At 32.4% G+C, this 27,354-nt stretch overlaps 7 protein-coding genes across 10 annotated transcripts in view; 6 read left to right on the top strand and 1 right to left on the bottom strand.

Annotated features, from left to right (window-relative positions):
* Window positions 1–329: 329 nt before the first annotated feature.
* The window catches only part of LOC146918554 (protease-associated (PA) domain-containing protein), a 44,565-nt gene continuing 17,540 nt past the window's right edge, over window positions 330–27,354 (bottom strand). Inside the window, exon 8 of the mRNA XM_085720198.1 lies at window positions 330–472. The gene's annotated coding sequence lies outside the window, so the exon portion shown is untranslated. The remainder of the gene's footprint in view (window positions 473–27,354) is intronic.
* Window positions 2,794–3,943, top strand: LOC146918563 (uncharacterized). The gene is made up of 4 exons (XM_085720225.1): window positions 2,794–2,947; window positions 3,313–3,350; window positions 3,455–3,556; window positions 3,677–3,943. The coding sequence occupies exons 2-4, from the start codon at window positions 3,336–3,338 to the stop codon at window positions 3,914–3,916; spliced, it is 357 nt and encodes a 118-aa protein (XP_085576351.1). The 5' UTR covers window positions 2,794–2,947; window positions 3,313–3,335; the 3' UTR covers window positions 3,917–3,943.
* LOC146918562 (uncharacterized) lies at window positions 5,502–14,828 on the top strand. 2 transcript variants are annotated; one of them, XM_085720213.1, is made up of 5 exons: window positions 5,502–5,639; window positions 6,131–6,282; window positions 6,360–6,449; window positions 6,582–6,729; window positions 14,535–14,828. In XM_085720213.1, the coding sequence occupies exons 2-5, from the start codon at window positions 6,178–6,180 to the stop codon at window positions 14,543–14,545; spliced, it is 354 nt and encodes a 117-aa protein (XP_085576339.1). In that variant the 5' UTR covers window positions 5,502–5,639; window positions 6,131–6,177; the 3' UTR covers window positions 14,546–14,828. The 2 variants fall into 2 exon arrangements, with proteins under 2 accessions (XP_085576339.1, XP_085576338.1); XM_085720212.1 differs by lacking the exon at window positions 14,535–14,828 and adding an exon at window positions 8,090–8,671 and having other exon boundaries at window positions 6,582–7,495.
* On the top strand, window positions 5,507–27,334 carry LOC146918558 (uncharacterized). Its single transcript, XM_085720206.1, has 5 exons — window positions 5,507–5,668; window positions 21,333–21,383; window positions 21,528–21,629; window positions 21,777–22,094; window positions 27,203–27,334. Exons 1-4 carry the CDS (start codon window positions 5,624–5,626, stop codon window positions 22,014–22,016), a joined length of 438 nt encoding a protein of 145 aa, XP_085576332.1. The 5' UTR covers window positions 5,507–5,623; the 3' UTR covers window positions 22,017–22,094; window positions 27,203–27,334.
* On the top strand, window positions 13,413–14,828 carry LOC146918561 (uncharacterized). The gene is made up of 4 exons (XM_085720211.1): window positions 13,413–13,572; window positions 13,955–14,109; window positions 14,187–14,276; window positions 14,409–14,828. The coding sequence occupies exons 2-4, from the start codon at window positions 14,005–14,007 to the stop codon at window positions 14,586–14,588; spliced, it is 375 nt and encodes a 124-aa protein (XP_085576337.1). The 5' UTR covers window positions 13,413–13,572; window positions 13,955–14,004; the 3' UTR covers window positions 14,589–14,828.
* On the top strand, window positions 13,440–27,199 carry LOC146918559 (uncharacterized). Of its 3 annotated transcripts, none has more exons than XM_085720203.1 (4): window positions 13,440–13,545; window positions 26,327–26,479; window positions 26,565–26,654; window positions 26,790–27,199. In XM_085720203.1, the coding sequence occupies exons 2-4, from the start codon at window positions 26,378–26,380 to the stop codon at window positions 27,054–27,056; spliced, it is 459 nt and encodes a 152-aa protein (XP_085576329.1). In that variant the 5' UTR covers window positions 13,440–13,545; window positions 26,327–26,377; the 3' UTR covers window positions 27,057–27,199. The 3 variants fall into 3 exon arrangements, with proteins under 3 accessions (XP_085576329.1, XP_085576327.1, XP_085576328.1); XM_085720201.1 differs by lacking the exon at window positions 13,440–13,545 and adding an exon at window positions 26,106–26,240; XM_085720202.1 differs by lacking the exon at window positions 13,440–13,545 and adding an exon at window positions 26,198–26,213.
* Window positions 15,535–16,600, top strand: LOC146918560 (serine/threonine-protein kinase VPS15-like). The gene is made up of 3 exons (XM_085720200.1): window positions 15,535–15,774; window positions 15,862–15,961; window positions 16,180–16,600. Exons 1-3 carry the CDS (start codon window positions 15,563–15,565, stop codon window positions 16,354–16,356), a joined length of 489 nt encoding a protein of 162 aa, XP_085576326.1. The 5' UTR covers window positions 15,535–15,562; the 3' UTR covers window positions 16,357–16,600.

Raw genomic sequence — 27,354 nt, 5'->3', positions numbered from 1 at the left:
GTGGCACTTGAAGAACTCAACTTCCAATATCATAATTACACTTAAGCCCTTTAACATTTGTATTTCTTTCATATTGTTAATGATTAATCATTAATGACTTGCTAACCAAGTGATTGGTCTTAAGTGGTTAATGAGCTCCTGTAGGATGAATTGTTCGGGAGAACCCGAGTTCGATTCCTGATGGAAACAATATATTCTTATACTTTACGTTACCTCCCAGCCGAACTTCAGATTATTAGGGCCCTTTACCCGTAGAAACCGGAGGGTTAACAAAAAAAAATATCATTAATGACTTGCTTCTACGAAACAATGACATGTAGTGTTACATAAATTAAATTATTGATGTATAATGATCAATAATTAAAAGAATAAACTGTGTTTTGCCTTTTCCAAAGGCTATGTCAGCTGCTGGAATTCCCACATGCTGCAGAAAAGGTGCATAATCTGATCCTCTACCTCCTAACCTTCCAAACTTTTAGATAAATGGTTTATGGGAATATTCAGATTACACAGATATTATAAAGTTTAATGTCACTGATAATTCACTAATTTATTGAATTGAAATTAAAGTAGTAAACTGAATGTTTCTTCTATGCAATGTTGATTTTAATCTTCTCTCGGTCTCACTAATATGTATACCCCTACGCCATATTCCCCAGCATCCCAATTGCATAAGATTATTGTTCTTCTAGTCTTCCACCCTCTTTTCTGAAGCTTCCCTAGTCTTTGAGCTACCTGAATTTTCATGTGACATGTAATTTTTTTCCCCTAACTGGTTTTGGCATGAATACAAAAAGGATTTAATTGCTGTAACCAAATGATTATACTTAAGTGGTTAATGAACTTCAATTAAAATAGTTCGGATGAACCTAATTCGAATTTTGACTGAAACAATATTTAGTTAGCCTATACTTGTATTCTGATCGTACTCTAGATTATCATGACATCATTCCCTTAGAAACCATATAATTAATACAAGGAAAAAAAGATTCAATTGACATGAACGGTCAACTCAAAGATTTTTTATTGACTCAATCACGATTCATGGCTATCAGATTATGAAAAAATATTTGACTTCGATGATATACTTTAAAAATAAGATGATTTGTCATTGATTTATCGGGTAAAGTGCATCAAAACTATACTAAAAAACAAAACCATGTTTCCCTCAAAAAAAAAAAACCATGTCTACAAACAAAGGGATTGTTACCTCAAAAAGTGCGAAGATTTTTTTTCCTGCCCCTATCACAAAAAAATTGATATGTCTGCCCCTAGTTGAAAACTATTGATACAAATGCCCCTCTTATCCAATTGAATTGGCGAACATAACCAATTTTTCAACATTTCCGGCAAACTTGCAGGCTTTATCTGAAATGAATTGGCGAAATGAATTGGCGAGCATGTTTTTTTTTTAGTTCTTTTCTTTTATGTTCTTGATGTGAAATGGCGAACTAGCCATTGTTATTTTTTTTTCATTTAATTTTTACATGTTGCCAATTAAAATGGCGAGCATGCCCATCTTTTTCCAATTTTTTTTACGGCCTTACTTTTGTTTTTGTTTTTCTTTTATGATTTTTTTTAATTAAAAAAACTACCTTTCTTTAATTTAAATAAACAACCTAAAATGATTTTGTTATCAAGCATTTAACAAAGATACATTAAAATGAAACATTTTATTGTAGGGGAAATGATGTATTTATAGTAGTGAAGATAAAAAAAATCAAAGGAAAAAAAACAAATTTATGATATGTTTGCCATTTCAAAGAGAGAACCAAAAAAAAAAAAATGGCATGTTCGCCATATCAATTGTATAACACCTGCAAAAAGCAGAACAAATTGAAAACAAAAGTTCATGTTCGCCATATCAATTGGAGAACAAGGGCATATGTATCAATAAGTTTGAACTAGGGGCAGACATATCATTTGTTTTGGTGATAGGGGCAGAAAGAAAAAAATTTCCAAAAAGTGCTGCAGTGCCACTATTAGGATCAACTACTCCAAATGCATCCCTATGGTTTGTCTAAGATGACAAATTTTCAAATAGTTGCAAAAGTTACTAAATAAAAGAAGGGGAATTAGTCACTTTAGTCCCTGAATGGGAAATAAGTAGTCACTTTAGTCCCTGAACGCAAAGAAATTGCAAAACAGTCCCTGAATATAGACTCTGTTGGTCAATCTAAGGGACTAAAGTGACTAACGGAGTGTATATTCAGGGACTAAATTGACTAACATAGTCTATATTCAGGGACTATTTTGCAATTTATCTGCATTCAGGGACTAAAGTGACGACTCCTTTCCTATTCAGGGACTAAAGTGACTAATATCCCATAAAAGAATTCAAGAAAACAAGAATGAAATGCCAGCAATGGATGTTGGACATTTGGAGCACAAGACTTATTAATAATTGATGTATATGATATATAATATAGATTAGATACATTAATTATTCAAAAAAATCGATAAAACAAATTAAAATTTTTCTAAGACTTATTAATAATTGATTTATATGATATAGAATATAGATTAGATATATTAATTTTTCAAAAAATCTAAAAAAATTAAATTAAATTTTTTCTAAGACTTATTAATAATTGATGTATATGATATTTTTTCTTTGTGGTGTTCGAACTGCAAACTTTGCATATATTATGCACTGTCCTTACCAACTGAGTTAAGCTCACCGGGGACGATGAATATGATATGATATAATATAAATTTTGCCTCGAGTAATTAATATAATTGATTAAAAAAATCTGCAAATAAAAAAGAAAATTAGTCCTTCAAAAAAAATAAAAAATTAGGGTCACTCCCAAAATAACCAAACACGTTCATATTCCCTTCTCTCCGATTGCGATTGCGATTTTTCACATTCTCTCGCATTCTCTTCTCTGCGATTGCGATCTCACGATTACGATCGCAGGTTCTCTCTCTTTCTCTCCGATTGCAGGTATGTGTGTGGATTTTGATTTTGTTTTCCAATCAATTCTGTGATTGTGATCGTGTGTTAGGGTTCTCTGATTTTCACTATCTCTTAATTTGGGGGTTAGGGTTTTAAAATTGCGTTGGTGATTTCAAGGATCAATACGCAATTATTGATCTGATTGCTCAAATATTCATTCATTCAACATTCTCTTAGAATTGGGGATTGGGGTTGGTGGTTGGTTAGGGTTTTAAACCTAACCTTATGCATTGGGGATGGATTTTCTTGTGTAACATGATTTTTGGCGAATGAAATTCGATCATTTCTCACCTTTGTTTTACCCCAAAAATTCACAATTTAACTAACTATACTATTTTGTATTATATATGCAGCTCTCTCACAAGCGCAAGCAAAAATGGCTTACTCCAAGGCAAGTTTTTCTGTAGCAAATGCTTTCTTTCTTTCTTTTGATCCTATCCTAGTTTCGCAATAATTTTACTTTCTTTTATATTACTCTTTAAACCAAACCAACAGGACACCGAACTGGCATCATATTATCGTATGCTTAAAGATTTGAAGGATCGTATGAAGGATCAGATTGATTTTCCCGTGTCTCTCGATAGACGTCTAGCTCAGGCAAGTTTATTATTATTATTATTATTATTATTATTATTATGTAATACTTTGATTCAAATTTCACAATTTTAGTGCATATTTGAGTTCTTTAATTAATATTATTAATCTTTAAACCAGCAGAAGAGTCTGGGGGAGTCTATTCTTCGGCTCATTGATGAACGTCGTGCTGAAATAAAGGCTGAACGTCGTGCTGAAAGAGCAGCTGAAGTTCGACTGCATAGAGTTTCTGCTAGACCTCGAACCAAGACAACTGCTAAATCTCCAAAGCAGACACCCAAGACAACTGCCAAAGCTCCAGAGCAGACACCCAAGATAACTCAAGTTCCAAAGCAGGAGGGAAATTTAGTGTTGGAGACTTGATTGATAATAAGTCCTGTTGTTGACTGTTGTTAGGATTTGAATTTAGCTTCGTTGTTACTGACATGTTGTTGGCTCTTTTTATTTGATACTGTTGGTAAAACAAGACTCAAGTATGAAATGAAATCATATCATATCATATCAGGAAAATATACAAGTGAATTGATATTCATGTTAGTTGACCCGAAAGAACCAACGAAGCATGTCTGATGACTCTTGAGACTCTCCAAACTTCGTGTTGTACTTGACTCCATGATTCTGCAGTATGTACATTTTTTGCCATTTTTGCAGCATCATAAATTCCAGGGAATGATTGGGAGCCATAGTTATTATGTTTAGATGGTCCATATATCTGAAAAACAGGAAAAAATAATATTGAATTGGAAGTTTTCATATATATTTAATATTTTAATACCTTTTTCTTCAAATAATAAAATAAAATAAATTTCAATAACTTCAAAGACTTACTAATAATTGATGTATATGATATATAATATAGATCAAATACAATAATTATTTAAAAGATCTAAAAAAAATTAAATTAATTTTTTTTTCCAAAACTTATTAATAATTGATGTATCGGATATAGAATATAATTGATTGAAAAAATGTATAAATAAAAAAGAAAATTAGTGTCGGTTATAAAAAATCCGAAATAACCAAACACTTTGGCTTTGGCATTCCCTTCCCTCCGATTGCGATTTTTCACATTCTCTCGCTTTCTCTTCTCTGCGATTGCGATTTCTCTCCCTTTCTCTCCTCTCCGATTGCATTTCATGATTACGATTGCAGGTTCTCTCTCTCTTTCTCTCCGATTGCACGAATTATGTGCTGCTGCTATCTATTTTCTCTTGTTAATAATGATGTATATGATATATGATATAGATTAGATACATTAATTATTAAAAAAATCGATAAAAAAATTAAATTTTTTCTAAGACTTATTAATAATTGATGTATATGATATATAATATAGATCAAATACAATAATTATTTAAAAGATCTAAAAAAAATTAAATTAATTTTTTTTCCAAGACTTATTAATAATTGATGTAGAATATAATTGATTGAAAAAATGTATAAATAAAAAAGAAAATTAGTGTCGGTTATAAAAAATCCGAAATAACCAAACACTTTGGCTTTGGCATTCCCTTCCCTCCGATTGCGATTTTTCACATTCTCTCGCTTTCTCTTCTCTGCGATTGCGATTTCTCTCCCTTTCTCTCCTCTCCGATTGCATTTCATGATTACGATTGCAGGTTCTCTCTCTCTTTCTCTCCGATTGCACGAATTATGTGCTGCTGCTATCTATTTTCTCTTGTTAATAATGATGTATATGATATATGATATAGATTAGATACATTAATTATTAAAAAAATCGATAAAAAAATTAAATTTTTTCTAAGACTTATTAATAATTGATGTATATGATATATAATATAGATCAAATACAATAATTATTTAAAAGATCTAAAAAAAATTAAATTAATTTTTTTTCCAAGACTTATTAATAATTGATGTAGAATATAATTGATTGAAAAAATGTATAAATAAAAAAGAAAATTAGTGTCGGTTATAAAAAATCCGAAATAACCAAACTCTTTGGCTTTGGCATTCCCTTCCCTCCGATTGCGATTTTTCACATTCTCTCGCTTTCTCTTCTCTGCGATTGCGATTTCTCTCCCTTTCTCTCCTCTCCGATTGCATTTCATGATTACGATTGCAGGTACTCTCTCTTTCTCTCCGATTGCAGTTAGTGTGTGTATTTTGATTTTCTTTTTCAATCAATTCTGTGATTGTGATCGTGTGTTAGGGTTCTCTGATTTTCATTCTTTCCTTTTCCAATTCTTAGAACTGATTGCTCAAATATTCTTCCCATTTAATTTGGGGGGTTAGGTTTTTAAAATTGCGTATTGATCCTTTTGGTGATTTCAACTATGAAATTTCTATGTAATCTATCTAGTCTTCCTATTTATGCACACACACTATAAAATATTGTATTGTTCTTTAGACACTGTATTTGGAGAAGGCTTATGTTGATGTTTTTTATTTAACCTGATATGCTTCCAACTGAGTGTAATAAAGTCTCAGTAGCTTGGCTTGACTTATTGTTGAATTATGTGCTGCTGCTGCTATCTATTTTCTCTTGTTATTGTTGGTTTGATAAAGCCATATTTCACTAACTATTTATTTCTTTCTTTCGTATTATATATGCAGCTGAGTCTCTTCTCTCCCCAATCTTTTGACATCTCACAAGCGCGAAAATGTCTTTTTGCCGCTCAGCCAGTTCTCACCGCTTAGGCCCGTATCACTCAAAAACTCCCAAGCACCAGTTTGCCAACTATCCTTTGAGAAAAACCAAAGCCAAGGCAAGTTTTGCAAATTCTTTCTTTTGATCCTAGTTTCACAATTTTAGTTTCTCTAATATTACTATTTAATCCAACAGGATTTCGAACTGGCAACGTATGAGATTTTGCTTGATCAAGTGAATGCTGAATTGGCTCTGCCCTGCACTCCCTCTGAACTTGAAACTCGGGCAAGTTTTTTCAGGAAATGTTAACAAAGTTTATTATTATGTGGCCTTCACCAATGTTTTTGATTCAAGTTTCACAAATTTAGTTTCTTTCCGCATATTTGAGTTCTTTAATATTAATCTATGAACCAGCAGGAGAATTTTAAGAAGGATCTTCTTGATTTCATTGCTGAACGTGAGGCTGAAATATTGGCTGAGCATCTTGCTGAAAAAGTGGCTAAATGTCAACTGCATAGAGTTTCTGCTAAAGCTCCAAAGCAGACAGCCAAAGCAGACAGCCAAAGCTCCAAAGCAGACAGCCAAAACAACTGCTAAAGCTCCAAAGCAGACACCCAAGACAACTGCTAAAGTTCCAGAGCAGACACCCAAGACAACTCAAGTTCCAAAGCAGGAGGGAAATATAGTGTTGGAGACTTGATTGATAATAAGTCCTGTTGTTGACTGTCTTGTGTATAATAACAATATGTTTAAGAATTTAGCTTGGTTGTTAGGATCTTGGATTTTGTTACGTTACTGCCTTAATGCCTTCTGAAAGTTCAGTATGTACCCTTAGCATCAAGTCCTCATTTTGTTATGGAGTGTCTAATGATCCTTTGATTGTATTGTTGCTATTTTAGCATTTCAATGAACGAAGCTTATTTCCTGTAAAAAAAGTTGCCATGTTTGTAGAAGCAACTACATAACAAAGTTCACTAGGCTGTTTGATGTTCACCAGTTTTGCAGGTTAACCAAGCCAGAATGATGGAAGTAAAGTATTACTGACATGTTCTTGTCTCTTTTTATTTGATACTGTTGGTAAAACAAGACTCAAGTATGAAATGAAATCATATCATATCATATCAGGAGATGGTTGTACACCAAACCCAACAAATGAGCGTGAACAACCAGCAACTTCTTTATTTGAAAAGCAAGATGGTCAACGAGAAAAAAACATTCAAAAGCTCTTGAGGAATCCTTTGGTATAGTGACAGAAGCCGTGAAAGACAATGGAGGAGAATCGCATTGTGAGACAGAGAACAAAAATGCAGCATGAAGAAATAAAAGAAGAGGTAACATTGACTTCAAACACATTACTTGATGCATATTTGGTATAGTTTACTTTTTACTTCTGAATTTACTTGATGAAGTAATAGTATATAATTATTTGTGGAACATCAAGTTGGGGTTAGGATATGCTTGTGCTTGTGCTTGGCTGTCTGTTTTGTTGAAATGGTTCTGCTGTTATTTACATTTTTGTAGTTCAAGAATAGATTAGATGAAAATATATTGTAACATTCTTTCTCATATAAATATTGTAAAGAAAAGCAAGTTCTGTGGTGTGATCCACATATATAGTTAATAGGGGTGATTATGACTGTTTTCCTTATTTTTGTAAAGAAAAGCAAGTTGGATGATTCTTACGTGAAGTTAATTTCTTTTGTTGAATTCATCATTTCAATACTATTTTCATAGGTGGACGGTTTCCATATTTCAGTGTCATTTCAGTATTTTTTACCATTCCCTTTGCTTTTGTTGTTAGTTGGAACATTTTTCTGGTGTTTTCTATACTGTGATGGCCAGGCTTATTAGCCATTGGAAGGCTTCTTAGGTGGATGGTTTTTCCCTTTGGTTATTGACTCGCTTTCTTTATTATTGTTCTGCAGTTTGCATCACACTGGGATGTTTACCAAAGAGTGATCAAATACTTAATTTGTCAAGAAACAAGATTAGCACCGTTGACGGCCATGAAGAGAGGCTTCATGTTCAAGGGGATTGGAGTAGTATCCGGCGAGCAATAGCTCCTCCAAAAGTTCGTAATCTCATTTGGCGAATATGTCGTTGATGCTTACCGACGCATGATAGGTTGCACCAATGCAGGTTTCTGTCCCTTAAATTGCTTACTGTATGAATGGCATACTGTCTGAACTCTGGAATCTTGGCATGTTGTGGATCTGAACGCTATTATGCAGTCACGATTACGGTGTTTTGAATTAGTAGGTGAAGTATTGATGGATGTGTGCACTTGAGAAACAGAAGATGCGGTCACTCGGATTGTCTAATGATCCTTTGATTGTATTGTTGCTATTTTAGCATTTCAATGAATGAAGCTTATTTCCTGTAAAAGTTGCCATGTTTGTATAAGTAAACCCCAAACACTTGCAGCTTTTTTCCACAACATAAACAATTAATGGTGTAAGTAAAACATGATAACATTTTTTCCCCATATAGATTTTTTTTTGAACAAATTAAAATAGAATATATTGCTCAAAAGAGAAGCGATTCACACCGCATAAGGTGTGCTAAAGTGATGAACCACCCAATGTCTGATACAAACAACAGGCACCTAACAAAGATGCCTTCACCCAAGACAACAAACAAAAAAAGAAATTACATGATACCCATACAAGGTAGTGGGTATCTCCACCAATCATGAAGACCAAACGGAAGAGAAACAACATTTGACGAAAGCCATAAAAAAGAAATCATCTTCACTTTTTCTACAATACTAAGAGGATCAATAACCATATTGTTGAAGACACAGTTATTTCTTTCCTTCCAGATTGCCCATGTAGAAGCCAGCCAAATAATTTTTAAGTAAAAATGAGAAGACCGCGGCATACCCGCCAAATGAATAAACTGAGAGAAATGCTCCGTTACCGAACCTGAAAAAACGCAAGGGACACCAAGCCACAAACAGACAAGATACCAAATTCACCCAAAAAGGTGACACCTAATGAAAAGATGATCTGCCGTTTCAGGGACACCGCATCCTCCAACACAGACGTTGTCAGTTTGTTGAAGAACATGTCGATGCACCAAATTTGATCTTGTTGGAATTCTATCTTGAAGAAGGCGCCAAGTAAACAAAGATACCTTTGAAGGAACCAGTTTATGCCACACGTCAAAAACAGCGACATCAGTTGCGGGAACATCTGATGTAGTGAGGAAACTATAAGTCCCCTTAACCGTGTATCCGTGAATCGGATCAAGCAACCACCGCCACTTGTCCTGAACATTAACCTGGAAAACAATGTTATTTAACAACTCTACACACTCCCTCACACTCTCCTCCTCCCAAGCCAACAAACGACGCCTCCACACCCACCCACGACCACCTTCCTCCCACCCCACTCTCGCCATATCCTCCACGGTACACTCTTTATGCACAAATAATTCATAAAGGCGGCTGAATTGAAGTTTTAGAGGAACTCCACCCAACCAGTTATCTGTCCAAAAGAAAGTGTTACAACCATTTCCAACCATCCTCCTAATATTATCATCAAACCACCTGCCTACAGCCAACCCACTTCCTTCCCTCACATTACAAATCGACCTCCACCACCTAGAAGAATTTCGACCCCCTCCCTTTATCCTGCCACCTTCCTCCCCATACCTAGCCTTAAGGACACGATACCACAACCCTTCCTTCTGAACCATTATCCTCCAACACCACTTCCCTAATAATGACAAATTAAATTCCCCTAACCTCCGAACCCCCAAACAACCTCTAGTCACATATAAACACACAGAATCCCAATTTATCCAAGCAATTTTTTTAGAGACCTCACACCCACCCCAAAAAAAAAAAATTTAAAAAGAGATTCGATAGAGGAAATTATACCTGTAGGTGCCTTGATGAAGGAAAGAAAGTAAACCGGGAGAGAAGACATGACAGACTTCAAGAGAACCAGTCGGCCACCAAACGATAAATGCTTATTATTCCAATACGACAATCTAGCAGTAATACGATCCACTACCGGTTTCCAAAAACTTAGTTTTGTACTATCACCTCCAATAGGTAACCCCAAATACACAAAAGGAATCAAGCCAGTTTGACAATTCAACACAGTAGCCGCTTTTGACAACCAAGATTACATAATAATAATAATAATAATAATAATAATAATAATAATAATAATAATAATAATAATAATAATAATAATAATAATAATAATAATAATCTATACTATATTATTAAAAACAACAATCTAACAATTATAAAATAAAAAATAACCAAGTCCAACACGTACCAATAATCAATTTATAATAATAATTAGATAAAAGTGAGTGATTTGCATGTTGATACTTGATATACCAGCAACATGTAACTGCTCTACATATTAGTTTCTTTTAAGCTTGAAGGAAATTGTCCCACATCGGTTGTTTTAGAAAATAGAGTGGATGACTTCATCTATAAAAGGAGCGGCTTATACCGGAGAAAAGAACGCTTGGTTAGAGGATGAACCACAACTAATAAATTGGTCAGTGTAACATTCTCATTTCGTTTGATTATTAATTATTAAATAAACACCAGCCAAGGAGTAAAAAATTAATAAACACCAGCCAAGGAGTAAAAAATTTAAGACTTGTTTTTGTAAAAAAGTTATAACTTTTAATTTTTTCATTATGTGAGTCGAGCTAATGAGTCGAACCGAGTTGTTCGTGAGCTTTAATTGAGTCGAGTTTGAGCTTATAAAAAGGTTCGTCGCGAACTCGAGTTGAGTTTCGAGCCGAACAAAATCTTATCGAGCCGAGCTGAACTGAGTTCGGTTCGACTCATTTTCAGCCCTAGTTATAGCTTTTTCAAGTTTCTTGATGGACTTATATATAGGAGACAAATTTATATCTTCATTTGAAATCTCATTTTTAAGTGTCTCCATGTTAAGCTGACATTCAAATATTAATTTGATTTGTAAGTATCTTTGATTCTCTAAAATTTGGTGAGAATAGTTAAACTCTATGAAGTCCGGACACTCCCAGGCAAAAGTTACTAAATAAAAGAATTCAAGAAAACAAGACTGAAATGCCACCACATGGATGTTGGACATTTGGAGCACAAGACTTATTAATAATGATGTATATGATATATGATATAGATTAGATACATTAATTATTAAAAAAATCGATAAAAAAATTAAATTTTTTCTAAGACTTATTAATAATTGATGTATATGATATATAATATAGATCAAATACAATAATTATTTAAAAGATCTAAAAAAAATTAAATTAATTTTTTTTCCAAGACTTATTAATAATTGATGTAGAATATAATTGATTGAAAAAATGTATAAATAAAAAAGAAAATTAGTGTCGGTTATAAAAAATCCGAAATAACCAAACACTTTGGCTTTGGCATTCCCTTCCCTCCGATTGCGATTTTTCACATTCTCTCGCTTTCTCTTCTCTGCGATTGCGATTTCTCTCCCTTTCTCTCCTCTCCGATTGCATTTCATGATTACGATTGCAGGTTCTCTCTCTCTTTCTCTCCGATTGCACGAATTATGTGCTGCTGCTATCTATTTTCTCTTGTTAATAATGATGTATATGATATATGATATAGATTAGATACATTAATTATTAAAAAAATCGATAAAAAAATTAAATTTTTTCTAAGACTTATTAATAATTGATGTATATGATATATAATATAGATCAAATACAATAATTATTTAAAAGATCTAAAAAAAATTAAATTAATTTTTTTTTCCAAGACTTATTAATAATTGATGTAGAATATAATTGATTGAAAAAATGTATAAATAAAAAAGAAAATTAGTGTCGGTTATAAAAAATCCGAAATAACCAAACTCTTTGGCTTTGGCATTCCCTTCCCTCCGATTGCGATTTTTCACATTCTCTCGCTTTCTCTTCTCTGCGATTGCGATTTCTCTCCCTTTCTCTCCTCTCCGATTGCATTTCATGATTACGATTGCAGGTTCTCTCTCTCTTTCTCTCCGATTGCACGAATTATGTGCTGCTGCTATCTATTTTCTCTTGTTAATAATGATGTATATGATATATGATATAGATTAGATACATTAATTATTAAAAAAATCGATAAAAAAATTAAATTTTTTCTAAGACTTATTAATAATTGATGTATATGATATATAATATAGATCAAATACAATAATTATTTAAAAGATCTAAAAAAAATTAAATTAATTTTTTTTCCAAGACTTATTAATAATTGATGTAGAATATAATTGATTGAAAAAATGTATAAATAAAAAAGAAAATTAGTGTCGGTTATAAAAAATCCGAAATAACCAAACTCTTTGGCTTTGGCATTCCCTTCCCTCCGATTGCGATTTTTCACATTCTCTCGCTTTCTCTTCTCTGCGATTGCGATTTCTCTCCCTTTCTCTCCTCTCCGATTGCATTTCATGATTACGATTGCAGGTTCTCTCTCTCTTTCTCTCCGATTGCACGAATTATGTGCTGCTGCTATCTATTTTCTCTTGTTAATAATGATGTATATGATATATGATATAGATTAGATACATTAATTATTAAAAAAATCGATAAAAAAATTAAATTTTTTCTAAGACTTATTAATAATTGATGTATATGATATATAATATAGATCAAATACAATAATTATTTAAAAGATCTAAAAAAAATTAAATTAATTTTTTTTCCAAGACTTATTAATAATTGATGTAGAATATAATTGATTGAAAAAATGTATAAATAAAAAAGAAAATTAGTGTCGGTTATAAAAAATCCGAAATAACCAAACTCTTTGGCTTTGGCATTCCCTTCCCTCCGATTGCGATTTTTCACATTCTCTCGCTTTCTCTTCTCTGCGATTGCGATTTCTCTCCCTTTCTCTCCTCTCCGATTGCATTTCATGATTACGATTGCAGGTTCTCTCTCTCTTTCTCTCCGATTGCACGAATTATGTGCTGCTGCTATCTATTTTCTCTTGTTAATAATGATGTATATGATATATGATATAGATTAGATACATTAATTATTAAAAAAATCGATAAAAAAATTAAATTTTTTCTAAGACTTATTAATAATTGATGTATATGATATATAATATAGATCAAATACAATAATTATTTAAAAGATCTAAAAAAAATTAAATTAATTTTTTTTCCAAGACTTATTAATAATTGATGTAGAATATAATTGATTGAAAAAATGTATAAATAAAAAAGAAAATTAGTGTCGGTTATAAAAAATCCGAAATAACCAAACTCTTTGGCTTTGGCATTCCCTTCCCTCCGATTGCGATTTTTCACATTCTCTCGCTTTCTCTTCTCTGCGATTGCGATTTCTCTCCCTTTCTCTCCTCTCCGATTGCATTTCATGATTACGATTGCAGGTTCTCTCTCCTTCTCTCCGATTGCAGGTAGTGTGTGTATTTTGATTTTCTTTTTCAATCAATTCTGTGATTGTGATCGTGTGTTAGGGTTCTCTGATTTTCATTCTTTCCTTTTCCAATTCTTAGAACTGATTGCTCAAATATTCTTCCCATTTAATTTGGGGGGTTAGGGTTTTAAAATTGCGTATTGATCCTTTTGGTGATTTCACATACACACTATAAAATATTGTATTGTTCTTTAGACACTGTATTTGGAGAAGGCTTATGTTGATGTATTTGGAGAAGTCTCAGTAGCTTGACTTATTGTTGAATTATGTGCTGCTGCTATCTATTTTCTCTTGTTATTGTTGGTTTGATAAAGCCATATTTCACTAACTATTTATTTTGTTCTTTCGTATTATATATGCAGCTGAGTCTCTTCTCTTCCCAATCTTTTGACATCTCACAAGCGCAACAAAAATGTCTTTTTGCCGCTCAGCCAGTTCTCACCGCTTAGGCCCGTATCACTCAAAAACTCCCAAGCACCAGTTTGCCAACTATCCTTTGAGAAAAACCAAAGCCAAGGCAAGTTTTGCAAATGCTTTCTTTTGATCCTAGTTTCACAATTTTAGTTTCTCTAATATTACTATTTAATACAACAGGATTTCGAACTGGCAAACTATGAGATTTTGCTTTATCAAGTGAATGCTGCATTGGCTCTGCCCTGCACTCCCTCTGAACTTGAAATTCGGGCAAGTTTTTTCAGGAAATGTTAACAAAGTTTATTATTATGTGGCCTTCACCAATGTTTTTGATTCAAGTTTCACAAATTTAGTTTCTTTCCGCATATTTGAGTTCTTTAATATTAATCTATGAACCAGCAGGAGAATTTTAAGAAGGATCTTCTTGATTTCATTGCTGAACGTGAGGCTGAAATATTGGCTGAGCATCTTGCTGAAAAAGTGGCTAAATGTCAACTGCATAGAGTTTCTGCTAAAGCTCGAATCAAGACAACTGCTAAAGCTCCAAAGCAGACAGCCAAAACAACTGAAGTTCCAAAGTAGGAGGGAAATATAGTGTTGGAGACTTGATATTCCTTCGTTTGTTTTAGATGTTCCAAGAAACATAATAAATAAGTCATGTTGACTGTGTTGTGTATAATAACACTATGTTTAAGAATTTAGCTTGGTTGTTTGGATTTGGATTTTGTTTTGTTACTGCCTTAATGCCTTCTGAAAGTTCAATATGTACCCTTAGCATCTATCTTAATAAGTCCTCATTTATGGATGGGGAGTGTCTAATGATCCTTTGATTGTATTGTTGCTATTTTAGCATTTCAATGAACGAAGCTTATTTCCTGTAAAAAATAATAATAAAAAGACAAAAAAGTTGCCATGTTTGTAGAAGCAACTACATAACAAAGTTCACTAGGCTGTTTGATGTTCACCAGTTTTGCAGGTTAACCAAGCCAGAATGATGGAAGTAAAGTATTACTGACATGTTCTTGTCTCTTTTTATTTGATACTGTTGGTAAAACAAGACTCAAGTTTGAAATGAAATCATATCATAAAGAAATTAAAGAAGAGGTAACATTGACTTCAAACACATTACTTGATGCATATTTGGTTTACTTTTTACTCTCGGTATATAATTATTTTTGGACCATCAAGTTGGGGTTAGGATGTGCTTGTGCTTGGCTGTCTGTTTTGTTGAAACAGTTCTGCTGTTATTTACATTTTTGTAGTTCAATCAAAAATAGATTAGATAAAAATATAGTCACATTCTCATGTAAATATAGTTCTATTGTATCAAATATACTGTCTAAATTCAAATTTCTATTTGTTTTTATTTAAGTACCTAAAGTGTTGTATAAATTATAGTTTATCATGAGCTGGTTTGATAATGCTTATGATATGAGCCTCCTGCCATATTGCTCATAACTATGTTGAATCACATGAAATACATTGATTTTCATTACATATTGATAGTAATCTGATTATTTTCTTGTAGGACGGCCAATTATGACAGTGATGCAGAAATGTCCGATATGCCTTGGGCCTTGGCTAAACCTTCAAGTAAGCCAACTTCTCAGTCAGATCCAAGACGAAATGTTAATCGCAAGTACAGAGTTGATGAGCTAAATGATCCTCCTCCTGCTCTTCCTGGTATTCGCACATTGCTTCCCTTACAAGGGGGTGATTTATTGACTGGGGGCACTGATTTGAAGATACGTAGATGGGATCATTACAGGTTTCGTGTTGAACTATAATCTGGGTTACTTGTTTTTCTTATGAAAATAGTCTAATTTAATTGATTTATGTACTGTTTCTGTTTCAGTCCTGACAAAAGCTACTGCATTTGTGGACCAAACCTTAAAGGAGTTGGAAATGACGATTTTTATGAAACAAAATCTAGTTTTGGAGTGCAAGTTGTACATGTAATATATGAATCAATGTTTGACAGGAATCTGTACTTTTTCCAGTCCAGTTTTTCCAATGACCAAAATCTCCTGTTACCCCAGTGATTGTTTTACTTTTATTAGTCAACTTATTGTACGATCTAAATGCTGTTGGATATTGCTTGTTTCTCCTTAAAACTTTCCAACTTGTTTAGAATATAGGCAGCAAACTTTTAAACTTTTACTCTTATGAACAGGAGACAAAAAGACGACCTGTTGCAACCAAGCTGACACCAAAGGCAATTCTTGCGGCTGCTGCCACTGATTCTGCCGTTTGCCATCGTGATTCTATTGTGTCTGTGGCTTCAGTTAAGTTAAACCAGAGACTCGTACTCTCAAGTGGTAGAGACGGGGCCATCAAGGTTTGGAAGTAAATTACTAAAGTTCATTTTGGCATTGTTGTACATAATTAGTGATTCCTGGTAGCTAGTAGAACTGTACATAAAGTAAGTTATAGGATCTAACCAAATTTTTGGTGTACACTTGATTTGTATAGCAGATATTATTAATGAGAATTAGATAAATTTGTTAAACTTTGAATGTTGACGGTGTCAGTAGTCAGTAAGATTATTATTTTAAATAATATATTTTTAGATAAAGCACAAAAAGTTCTTTGAAGGTGTCGTCTTGGTTGGCCTGATTATTTGTCTTGAGGGCATTTACCAGTTTTTGTTAGATGTTCAGAGTCTTGTGGCTCCAATTAGTTAATTACCCTTGATCGTTTCATGTAAAGATTAACAAGATCAATAGTTTCTCTCGAATCTTGGATTATAAGTCTGCCAATATCTGCTTTCAGCTGTAGGCTTTGTATACCACTCCCAAGTAAAAGTGGCATTAAATAGTGTCTTTCAGAATTTCTCAAATATGAGATGAAGATTACAGTCTGTAGAATTTATTTCTTCAATAATTTTATCAACAAACAAGTTTTCCTAACTATTTTATTTACTGGTCCAATATATTTACATGAATATTGACGTGCCATTAATTTAGTACTACTGTCATTCCATATAGATATCTTACAAAACATCCAACGCAGGAAATAAAATTTGGGTCATGGATGGATGAGAATTTGAATTAGAAAAAAGGAAGGTGGAATGAAAACAGATAACACTATTTGATCTAACTACATTATTTGATTTATAAGTATCTTTTATTCTCTCAAATTTAGTGAGAATAGTCTTTGTCTAACTACAATATTTGATTAAACCTGAAGCTCCTTAGGCCTTGGCATAGGATGAATAATTAAAAAGGTAAGAACTCCTCATCTGCTAGCCAAAGTGCTACTAAACCCCAAACACTTGCAGCTGTTTTCCACAACAAACAATTAAAGGTGTAAAATTGGTTTATATATATTTGCATTGTAAAATATTTACATCTTTGTATCAATACTAAGCTTTATATATATTTGAAAAGAGGAAGCAAACTGTGATAGAAACTGTGAAAATAATTTATGTACTAACCTGCAACATGTCTTTGAAACATAGGATCACCAAATTTTTTCATCCAGACGAAATCATCATATTGTGAATGGTATACTGGGTATCCTGTAACATATGTGAAATAAAATTGGTTTTAGTGTCTGCTCATCGATGACAAAATGTTACATCTAAGCATAGAATCCCGAGTTTGATTGTTTGTTTTGCACATCACCCAATTGACTAAGTGTATATTCTGTTCGACCATAGAAGGAGGCAAAATTGATTCTAGAGCTATATATGATTAACTTTTACATGTTTGGATATTCTCGAGTTATATTATTATGTCTCTAGAATTCAGGTATATGATTGATTTTTACATGTTCCAATTTTCCATCAAATATTGAACTCTTACTCACACTTGATATAGTACAACACTACCAAGGCTAATATGTTTGAAGTTGTTGTTCAAAATCATATGGAGTTTTAATTTTTAATTTCTATACCTGGAAATTATAAGTAGCTAAGGGGAATGAGATAAGTGGCTCTTGAAGAACTCAACTTCCAATATCATGATTACACTTAAGCCTTTAACACCAATAATGAATTCTTACGAAGGTCTAATCACACCAATATATCAGCTACTAAATAACCAATCATATGAAGGCTTGTGATTATAAAAAAAAAACTTCAAAAATATCAATAATGGAAGATATATTATATATGAAAAGCTTAATAGGCCGGCCTAATGGGCTTAATATGCTTTTTTGTAAGCCTTAGCCTGACCTGTTTAATTAAATAGGCCTTATAAAAAGCTTGAGTCTGACCTTGTTAATAAACGAGCTGGGTCGAACTAGGCTTTAAATAGGTTAGGCGGTAGGCCCCTGTCGGACGGCCTAGCTTGTTCCCATCCTCAATAATAATTTCTCCCCTACCCCAATTTAAAAATAAAATAAAATAAAAGTGACAGTACCTGACTTGGCATATGCATGGAATGTAGGGACAACCTCATCTATCACATCAGCATAAGGACCACCTTCATAGCTTTCTTGTCTTAGACTGAAGCTAAAAGAAAATTCTGTTGATGAGTTTGTCAACACCAAGGAACGTGAAAAAGGGTATGCAAGGGAAACATCATAGGATGTTACATGAGTTGGTATGTTACATGAAGTGAGTACTGAGACAACATAAGCTGCAGCTTCATTGTTGGCTTCAGAACCTGCTATGTGGGGTCTATGAGTGAGAATTTTAAGGTTGTTAGATATTGAGACATTATTTGATAGAGAATTGGATATAAAGAGAGAATGATAATAGCTAAATTTCTTGGTTGGAGTAAGTAACAAGTAAGATGTGGCTATGGCTAATAAGGTGATAATAATGCTTGTTTTGATCATTGCATATGCTATATAGTGTTCTTTTTGCTTATTTGATATTTTGAGGTGTTTAAGGTTGGACAAGTTTCTTGGTTTCTAGGGTTTGCCCGTAAGAATGAGATAGAGAAAGATTGTTATATATACTACTATTTTCTTGAAGTTGGTTTTGATTAAAAGAGAAAAATTAAATGATGTGATTGGTTTTTTTTTTTCTTTCTTCTTTTCATTTCTATGTGTTTAAATAATTTTGATTTGAGGTTGTGCCGAAGTAAATATTTCCCGACATGAAGATATGCCTAATGTCCGAAGAATACAATGCTATATGTTGAAAATATTATAGGGACTAAAAGTTGAAGAAATTTTTTAAAGGGACTAAAACGAAAAGTTGACATATTTATAGGGACTAAAAACATATTTAACCCTTTAACCCTTAAGAAAATGATTTAGATATTGTTTTAGGTGTTCCGTGAATACAATTTAGATGATAGTTGAAAAACATTTAGTATGTTTCGATGCGTGTTAAAGTCTACAATTCTCAATTTCTTTTTTTTTTATTCTGGTACAATTCTCAATTTCTCAATTCTCAATAATAAACGAGTGTGAGTTTCATCGAGAACTCTTTTGAACAAAAAAATTTGATTCAAGTTAATCAACAGTAAAATGTTTTTTTTTTCCTCTTCTTCTTATGGTTATATAAAACGATTCATTTAAGAGAAAACTTATGATCGTCTTTAAAAACCGAATGTCTCGTTTGCAGATATTAGTTCTATAAACCGTGGAGAGCCAAAAACAATATCTAAGTAAGGCAGATTAAAAAAAAAAAAAAAATTGGGATCACCTAAGGTACTAAGGTAGTATTCTATTATAATCTCTGTCATAACCTAAGCCTAACCTTTACTGTACATGTAGTATGATGTTTGTATCAAGTCCTTTGTTGTTCTTGACACTCCCTGGACTCCCCTCATATAAAACCGAACCGTCATTCCAGGATTTGCAGTCCGATACATTTCCATTATGTTACCCGATTTTGATTAAGCATATTATAATGATATATAGATTACTATTAAATTCTGTATGTGGCAGGAACTCTAAGAACAAGACAAAGGGCATATTATTAACGCCATTCCTTGTAACATGTACAATTGAAACACATCAAGTTCTTCTCACTTAAAATTGTACAAACACTCATCCATTCATCATTCACCAATGATTGTGCATTTGATATGATCTTAGAGCAAATGTATGTGCTCATTCATTCACTTCACGGATCCTTTTTGTTTTGACTAAATACTTCACGGATCATTTTGTTAGCTTGTCTTTTGGTGAGGCTAATTAATGCATCTAGTTGAATTTTCTTTACAAAAGCTTGTGGTTAGAATTTGTGTCCTTTTTTTTTTCTTTCTTTTTTTTTTAAAGAAAGAATTTGTGTCCTTTTAAATGTTGCTATCACACCTCGAGAAATACTTACCTGGTCAGAAACACAAATAAAAAGTGGTTAGGCACACACACATAAGTTGATAAAATTAAAAGAGAAAATAATTGGATGATGTGACTAAATTTTTTCTCATTTATTTTTCTCCATTCATGTGAGTGGGTCCAAACATTTTTCATTTGTATTTGTGCCTATGTAAGACTTTCTCATCACACCTCAGCATTGTGATGAAAGTACTTTAGCCTTTTCTTAGCATCCTTCCAAGAAGAATGAAAGTTACTTTAGCATTTTCTTTCATTTAGTTTTGACGTAGAATAAAAATTTACAATATCAAAAGTACACATTCAGTCGGCTCAAAAACTGTATTTTTTCCGATGCGCGCTTATGAAAAGCTTTTAAAAGTAGGAAAATTCCTCAAGAAAAATAGAGTTACCAAATGCTTATACCAAGGTATTCCTAAGAGACCATCTCTCCCGGTGAATGCACGCTCATTCATCATAAGGCTATCATTAAGTTCTCAAGACTTATTAATAATTGATATATCTGATATATAATATTAGATTAAATACATTAATTATTTAAAAAATATAAAAAAATTAAAATTTTTCTAAGACTCATTAATAATTGATGTATATGATATAGAATATAGATCAAATACAATAATTATTCAAAAAATCTAAAAAAAAATTAAATTTTTTCTAAGACTTATTAATAATTGATGTATCTTTTTTTTTTTTGAGAGATAATAATTGATGTATCTGATAAGAAATATAATTGATTCAAAAAATCTATAAATAAAATAAAAAAATAGGGTAGGGTTGGTTATAAAAATCCCAAATAACCAAACTCTTTCATATTCTCTTAGCTTTCTCTCTTCTCCGATTGCAGTTTCTCTCTCTTTCTCTCTGATTGCATTCCGATTGCAGGTATGTGTGTGTATTTCTATATATTGTGATCGTGTGTTAGGGTTCTCTGATTTTCACTCTCTCTTACTTTGGGGGCTAGGGTTTTAAACCTTATGCATGCATTGGTGATGGATTTTCTGGTGTAACCTAACTTGTGTAACAAGATTTTTGGCGAACAAAAATTCACAATTTAACTAACTATACTATTTTGTATTATATATGCAGCTCTCTCTCTTTGATATCTCACAAACGCAAGCAAAAATGACTTACTCCAAGGCAAGAAGTTTTTTCTGTAGCAAATGCTTTCTTTCTTTCTTTCTTTCTTTCTTTCTTTCTTTCTTTCTTTCTTTCTTTCTTTCTTTCTTTCTTTCTTTTGATCATCCTAGTTTCACAATTATTTTAGTTTCTTTAAACCTACAGGATACCGCACTGGCATCGTATTATCGTATGCTTAAAGATATGAAGGATGATATTAAGGATCAAATTGATTTTCCCGTGTCTCTTGATAGACGTCTAGCTCAGGCAAGTTTATTATTATTATTATTATTATTATTATTATTATTATTATTATTATTATTATTATTATTATTATGTAATACTTTGATTCAAGTTTCACAATTTTAGTGCATATTTGAGTTCTTTAATTAATATTAATCTCTAAACCAGCAGGAGAGAGTGGGGGAGAGGATTCGTAAGCTCATTGATAAACGTCGTGCTGAAATAAAGGCTGAACGTCGTGCTGAAAGAGCGGCTGAAGTTCGACTGCATAGAGTTTCTGCTAGACCTCGAACCAAGACAACTGCTAAATCTCCAAAGCAGACACCCAAGACAACTGCCAAAGCTCCAGAGCAGACACCCAAGATAACTCAAGTTCCAAAGCAGGAGGGAAATTTAGTGTTGGAGACTTGATTGATAATAAGTCCTGTTGTTGACTGTCTTGTGTATAATAACAATATGTTTAAGAATTTAGCTTGGTTCTTAGGATTTTGATATGTACCCTTAGCATGTATGTTAATAAGTCCTCATTTTGTTATGGAGTGTCTAATGATCCTTTGATTGTATTGTTGCTATTTTACATTTAGGCTTCTCATGACACAAGTGTGTGACGACATGTACCATGCATGAGAGAAATCAAAGTGCAACTAATCATTCAAATTACAAACTATAAAAGATTTATTTATCACCCATCATATTTATTGTTGTGGAGATGCAAGTTATCATCAATGGAAAATATTGTTTAAAAGTGAATTGATATTCACGTCTGATGACTCTTGAGACTTCAAACTTCGTTTTGGAGCATGTTGATATTTGACCATTTTTACAGCATCATCAAATCTAGGGAATGATTGGGAGCCATAGTCATTATGTTTAGATGATCTATAGATCTGAAAAACGGGGAAAATTAAACTAAAGTGGAAGTTTTCATAATTAAAAAATTTAATAACTTCAACAAAATATTTTCACTAAGTAATGATTAGACATAGACAAAAAAAAAGGAGTCATTCATATTTTCTATTCATTCTATTTCATCTTATATTTTATCTGGCGTGTTGGGGAGTTATTACGTAGCAGTGATATGTTGAAGGGTGAAGCACTTGACTTATAGTTAATCTCGTGGTCGATTTGTGTGGAAATATATATGGAGAAGAAACTAATTCCAAAGTTCACTATGAGCGCTTTTGGTTTTATTCTTAATCTTGAATATGAATGATTACATTTGTGTTTTATTTGTGGGGAATATGACACGAGGCTGGAATTTGTCCGGACAACAAGCTTTTTATTGTTAATAATTAAGAGACGGATATAGTCTCAAAAAAAAAAAAATTATGATCTTGTGAGGTTTTTATTTTTTTTGGGTTAAATATGTGTTTCGTCTCTATAAATATACCAAGTTTTCGTTTTAGTCCCTCTAAATTTTTCCTTCAACTTTTAATCCCTATAAAATTTTCAATCCCTACTTTTGGTCCCTATTTTTAAGTATTTTTTTTAAAGAAATTGTGCATAAATGTATAGAATTTTGTAAAATCCACTCCAAAAAAGTATTAGATTTTTTTTTAACAAAACATGAATTAAATATGAATTTTTTTAAGGTCAAAAATATAAAAATTCATATTTAATTCATGATTTGGTAAACAAATTCTAATTTTTTGGAAGAGATCCTTATAATATTATACATTTTCCTGAAAATTTTTGTTTAAAAATATGAATTCTACATCTGAGTTTACTTTAAAGGAGGGACCAAAAATGAAAAAGAATTTTTTTTGGAAGACTAAAAGTTGAAGAAATTTTTTAAAGGACTAAAACGAAAAATTGACATATTTATAGGGACCAAAAACATATTTAACCTTTTTTTTTTGCCAATAAATTTGTCTACGTTTTAGATTCAAAAAGTGCAACAACATGTAAATTTGAATTCTACGATGACATAATAGGCGAAAACAATTGAATGATGCATCTCAACTGAAGTTTGAGGAGAAAGAAAATCATGAAGATACGAACGTAAAAAAACATGAGGTAGATGCAAATAAATTTATTAATATTAATAAGTCTATTATAGATAAAGATTCCAGAAGCGATGGTTCACGCGTTACATAAAAAACTCGATAAGGTGAGGGACCCAAATCAAAGCTTGTTTGATGGGTTTAAAGCTTGGTGGACACACATCACCTATTTTATTATTGTTTCAATACATTTCATCTCTTCAAGGCACCACTTAAAAAAAATTATGAAACATGTTTCAAATAACTTTATATCATTATATTTTTTTTAATAAAATTCGTTTATTTCAATACAATTTATTAAATTGGATATGCGAAAAGCGTAGAAACATATAGTGCTTTGTTGAAATGTGTCTCAAAATTGATGTTAAAGTCCAAAAAAAACCGTGGCACGATTTTGGGTGTGTTTCTGGGAGGCTGTCACCGGAAAAATCGTGGCACAATGCAAGAGCAACGTGGCACGATGTAGATGATAAGATCAAATGTTGTACTATTACCAACCTCATCGTGGCACGATGCCTCGGGGTCTGAACACTATTTAAGGTTTCATTCTTCATGTTTTTGGCGAGACTTCAAGAGAGAGAAACTTGAGAAATCAAAAGAGGTAATTTTAGGGTTGAGGATCTTTGGTGAGGGTTCTCTTGAGAGGTTTTCCTGGGTTGTGAAATATTTCTAAACACCTTGTATGGGTGAAAATCATTGAATGTCTTTTCATTGGAAAGATTGGGGAAGGGTAGGAATTAGAGTTTGTTCTTTGTGAGCTTGTTGAAACTAATTTCTTGTAACCCTTTTATATCTCTTCGTAAAGAACTCATTTATAGTGGATTAGAGAGAGATCAATCTCTCACTAGAGTATGTCAATTTGAACCGAACTGGGTAAACATTTTTTGGTGTGTTTGTTTCTCTTATGTCTTTATCTTTTGTTTGTGGTTTTGTACTTTTCACTTGATTCCTAGGTTAGATCTAAGTTTGTTATTGTTGTTGTTTCTTGAGGTTACTTTGATATTTAGTTAATACTTTCCTTTACTCCACACATCTAAGTTTATTGGTGTGATTTTGAATATGAATTCACAACCTACTTTTATAACCACAATACCCAAAAATAAGATACCTATTTAACTTGATGCTAGTATGTGAAACACCTACATACCATTATAAATATTCTTACTCCCTCCGTTTCTTTTTAAAAGCAAATTTTACTTGTTAGATTCATTCAATTAATGATGTATGTGGTCCAAAAGCATTACATAATAATAATAATAATAATAATAATAATAATAATAATAATAATAATAATAATAATAATAATAATAATAATAATAATAATAATAATAATAATAATCTATATTATATTATAAAAAACAACAATCTAACAATTATAAAATAAAAAATAACCAAGTCCAACACGTACCAATAATCAATTTATAATAATAATTAGATAAAAGTGAGTGAGTTGCAAGTTGATACTTGATATACCAGCAACATGTAACTGCTCTACATATTAGTTTCGTTTAAGCTTGAAGGAAATTGTCCCACATCAGTTGTTTTAGAAAATAGAGTGGATGACTTCATCTATAAAAGGAGCGGCTTATACCGAAGAAAAGAACGCTTGGTTAGAGGATGAACCACAACTAATAAAATTGGTCAGTGTAACATTCTCATTTCGTTTGATTATTAATTATTAAATAAACACCAGCCAAGGAGTAAAAAAATTTAAGACTTGTTTTTGTAAAAAAGTTATAACTTTTAATTTTTTGATTATGTGAGTCGAACTAATGAGTCGAACCGAGTTGTTCGTGAGCTTTAATTGAGTCGAGTTTGAGCTTATAAAAAGGTTCGTCGCGAACTCGAGTTGAGTTTCGAGCCGAACAAAATCTTATCGAGCCGAGCTGAACTGAGTTCGATTCGGTTCGACTCATTTTCAGCCCTAGTTATAGCTTTTTCAAGTTCCTTGATGGACTTATACATAGGAGACAAATTTATATCTTCATTTGAAATCTCATTTTTAAGTGTCTCCATGTTAAGCTGACATTCAAATATTAATTTGATTTGTAAGTATCTTTGATTCTCTAAAATTTGGTGAGAATAGTTAAACTCTACGAAGTCCGGACACTCCTAGGCAAAAGTTACTAAATAAAAGAATTCAAGAAAACAAGACTGAAATGCCACCACATGGATGTTGGACATTTGGAGCAAGGCTTATTAATAATGATGTATATGATATATAATATAGATTAGATACATTAATTATTAAAAAAATCGATAAAAAAATTAAATTTTTACTAAGATTTATTAATAATTGATGTATATGATATAGAATATAGATCAAATACAATAATTATTTAAAAGATCTAAAAAAATTAAATTAATTTTTTTTCGAAGACTTATTAATAATTGATGTATCGGATATAGAATATAATTGACTGAAAAAATGTATAAATAAAAAAGAAAACTAGGGTCGGTTATAAAAATCCGAAATAACCAAACACTTTGACATTCCCTTCTCTCCGATTGCGATTTTTCACATTCTCTCGCTTTCTCTTCTCTGCGATTGTGATTTCTCTCGCTTTCTCTCCTCTCTGATTGCATTTCACGATTACGATTGCAGGTTCTCTCTCTTTCTCTCCGATTGCAGGTAGTGTGTGTATTTACTCTTGTTATTGTTGGTTTGATGAAGCCATATTTCACTAAATATTTATTTCTTTCGTATTATATATGCAGCTGAGTCTCTTCTCTCCCCAATCTTTTGATATCTCACAAGCGCAAGCAAAAATGTCTGGCCGCTTTGCCAATTTTTACCACTTACCCCAGTTTCACGGAAAAACTCCCCAGCACATGTTTGACAACTATCCTATGAGAGAAACCAAAGCCAAGGCAAGTTTTTCTGGGGCCTGTTGCAAATGCTTTCTTTTGATCCTATCCTAGTTTCACAATAATTTTAGTTTCTTTAAACCAACAGGATTTCGCACTGGCATCGTATGAGATTATGCTTAATGAACTGAATGCTGACATGGCTCGGCCAGCCTCTCCCTTTACACGTGAAGTTGAGGCAAGTTTTTTCGGGAAATGTTGTTAACAAAGTTTATTATTATGTGGCCTTCACCAATGCTTTTGATTCAAGTTTCACAATTTTAGTTTCTTTCCGCATCTTTGAGTTCTTTAATATTAATCTTTGAATCAGCAGGAGGGTATGTTGGAGGATATTCTTGAGCTCATTGCTGAACGTGAAGCTCAAATATTGGCTGAAGGTCGTGCTGAAAAACCGGCTGAACGTCAACTGCATAGAGTTTCTGCTAAAGCTCGAACTAAGACAACTGCTAAATCTCCAAAGCAGACAGCCAAGACAACTGCTAAAGCTTCAAAGCAGACAGCCAAGACAACTGCTAAAGCTCCAAAGCAGACAGCCAAGACAACTGCTAAAGGCTCCAAAGCAGACTGCCAAAACAACTGAAGTTCCAATGTAGGAGGGAAATATTGTGTTGGAGACTTGATATTCCTTCGTTTGTTTTAGATGTTCCAAGACACATAATAAGTCCCGTTGACTGTGTTGTGTATGATAACAATATGTTTAAGAATTTAGCTTGGTTGTTAGGATTTGGATTTTGTTATGTTACTGCCTTAATGCCTTCTGAAAGTTCAGTATGTACCCTTAGCATCAAGTCCTCATTTTGTTATGGAGTGTCTAATGATCCTTTGATTGTATTGTTGCTATTTTAGCATTTCAATGAATGAAGCTTATTTCCTGTAAA

The sequence above is a fragment of the Medicago sativa genome, chromosome 6, assembly GCF_051527215.1.
Source record: "Medicago sativa cultivar Bolivia chromosome 6, Bolivia_mono, whole genome shotgun sequence".
NCBI classification, from domain to species: domain Eukaryota; kingdom Viridiplantae; phylum Streptophyta; class Magnoliopsida; order Fabales; family Fabaceae; genus Medicago; species Medicago sativa.
Note: the sequence above shows the minus strand (reverse complement) of the source record. Positions and strands in the feature narration are given on the sequence as shown.

Bases quoted from the DNA above. Each gene is read 5' to 3' on its own strand.
- LOC146918561 (XM_085720211.1), top strand. From the start codon at position 14,005: ATGTCTTTTTGCCGCTCAGCCAGTTCTCACCGCTTAGGCCCGTATCAC. The intron at 14,110-14,186 runs GCAAGTTTTGCA...TTAATACAACAG, and splicing joins TGAGAAAAACCAAAGCCAAG to GATTTCGAACTGGCAAACTA. The intron at 14,277-14,408 runs GCAAGTTTTTTC...ATGAACCAGCAG, and splicing joins CCTCTGAACTTGAAATTCGG to GAGAATTTTAAGAAGGATCT.
- LOC146918559 (XM_085720203.1), top strand. From the start codon at position 26,378: ATGTCTGGCCGCTTTGCCAATTTTTACCACTTACCCCAGTTTCACGGA. The intron at 26,480-26,564 runs GCAAGTTTTTCT...TTAAACCAACAG, and splicing joins TGAGAGAAACCAAAGCCAAG to GATTTCGCACTGGCATCGTA. The intron at 26,655-26,789 runs GCAAGTTTTTTC...TTGAATCAGCAG, and splicing joins CCTTTACACGTGAAGTTGAG to GAGGGTATGTTGGAGGATAT.
- LOC146918563 (XM_085720225.1), top strand. The intron at 3,557-3,676 runs GCAAGTTTATTA...TTAAACCAGCAG, and splicing joins TCGATAGACGTCTAGCTCAG to AAGAGTCTGGGGGAGTCTAT.
- LOC146918562 (XM_085720212.1), top strand. From the start codon at position 6,178: ATGTCTTTTTGCCGCTCAGCCAGTTCTCACCGCTTAGGCCCGTATCAC. The intron at 6,283-6,359 runs GCAAGTTTTGCA...TTAATCCAACAG, and splicing joins TGAGAAAAACCAAAGCCAAG to GATTTCGAACTGGCAACGTA. The intron at 6,450-6,581 runs GCAAGTTTTTTC...ATGAACCAGCAG, and splicing joins CCTCTGAACTTGAAACTCGG to GAGAATTTTAAGAAGGATCT.
- LOC146918560 (XM_085720200.1), top strand. From the start codon at position 15,563: ATGTCCGATATGCCTTGGGCCTTGGCTAAACCTTCAAGTAAGCCAACT. The intron at 15,775-15,861 runs GTTTCGTGTTGA...TTTCTGTTTCAG, and splicing joins CGTAGATGGGATCATTACAG to TCCTGACAAAAGCTACTGCA. The intron at 15,962-16,179 runs GTAATATATGAA...TCTTATGAACAG, and splicing joins TTGGAGTGCAAGTTGTACAT to GAGACAAAAAGACGACCTGT.
- LOC146918558 (XM_085720206.1), top strand. From the start codon at position 5,624: ATGATTACGATTGCAGGTACTCTCTCTTTCTCTCCGATTGCAGTT. The intron at 5,669-21,332 runs AGTGTGTGTATT...TTATATATGCAG, and splicing joins CTTTCTCTCCGATTGCAGTT to CTCTCTCTCTTTGATATCTC. The intron at 21,384-21,527 runs GCAAGAAGTTTT...TTAAACCTACAG, and splicing joins CAAAAATGACTTACTCCAAG to GATACCGCACTGGCATCGTA.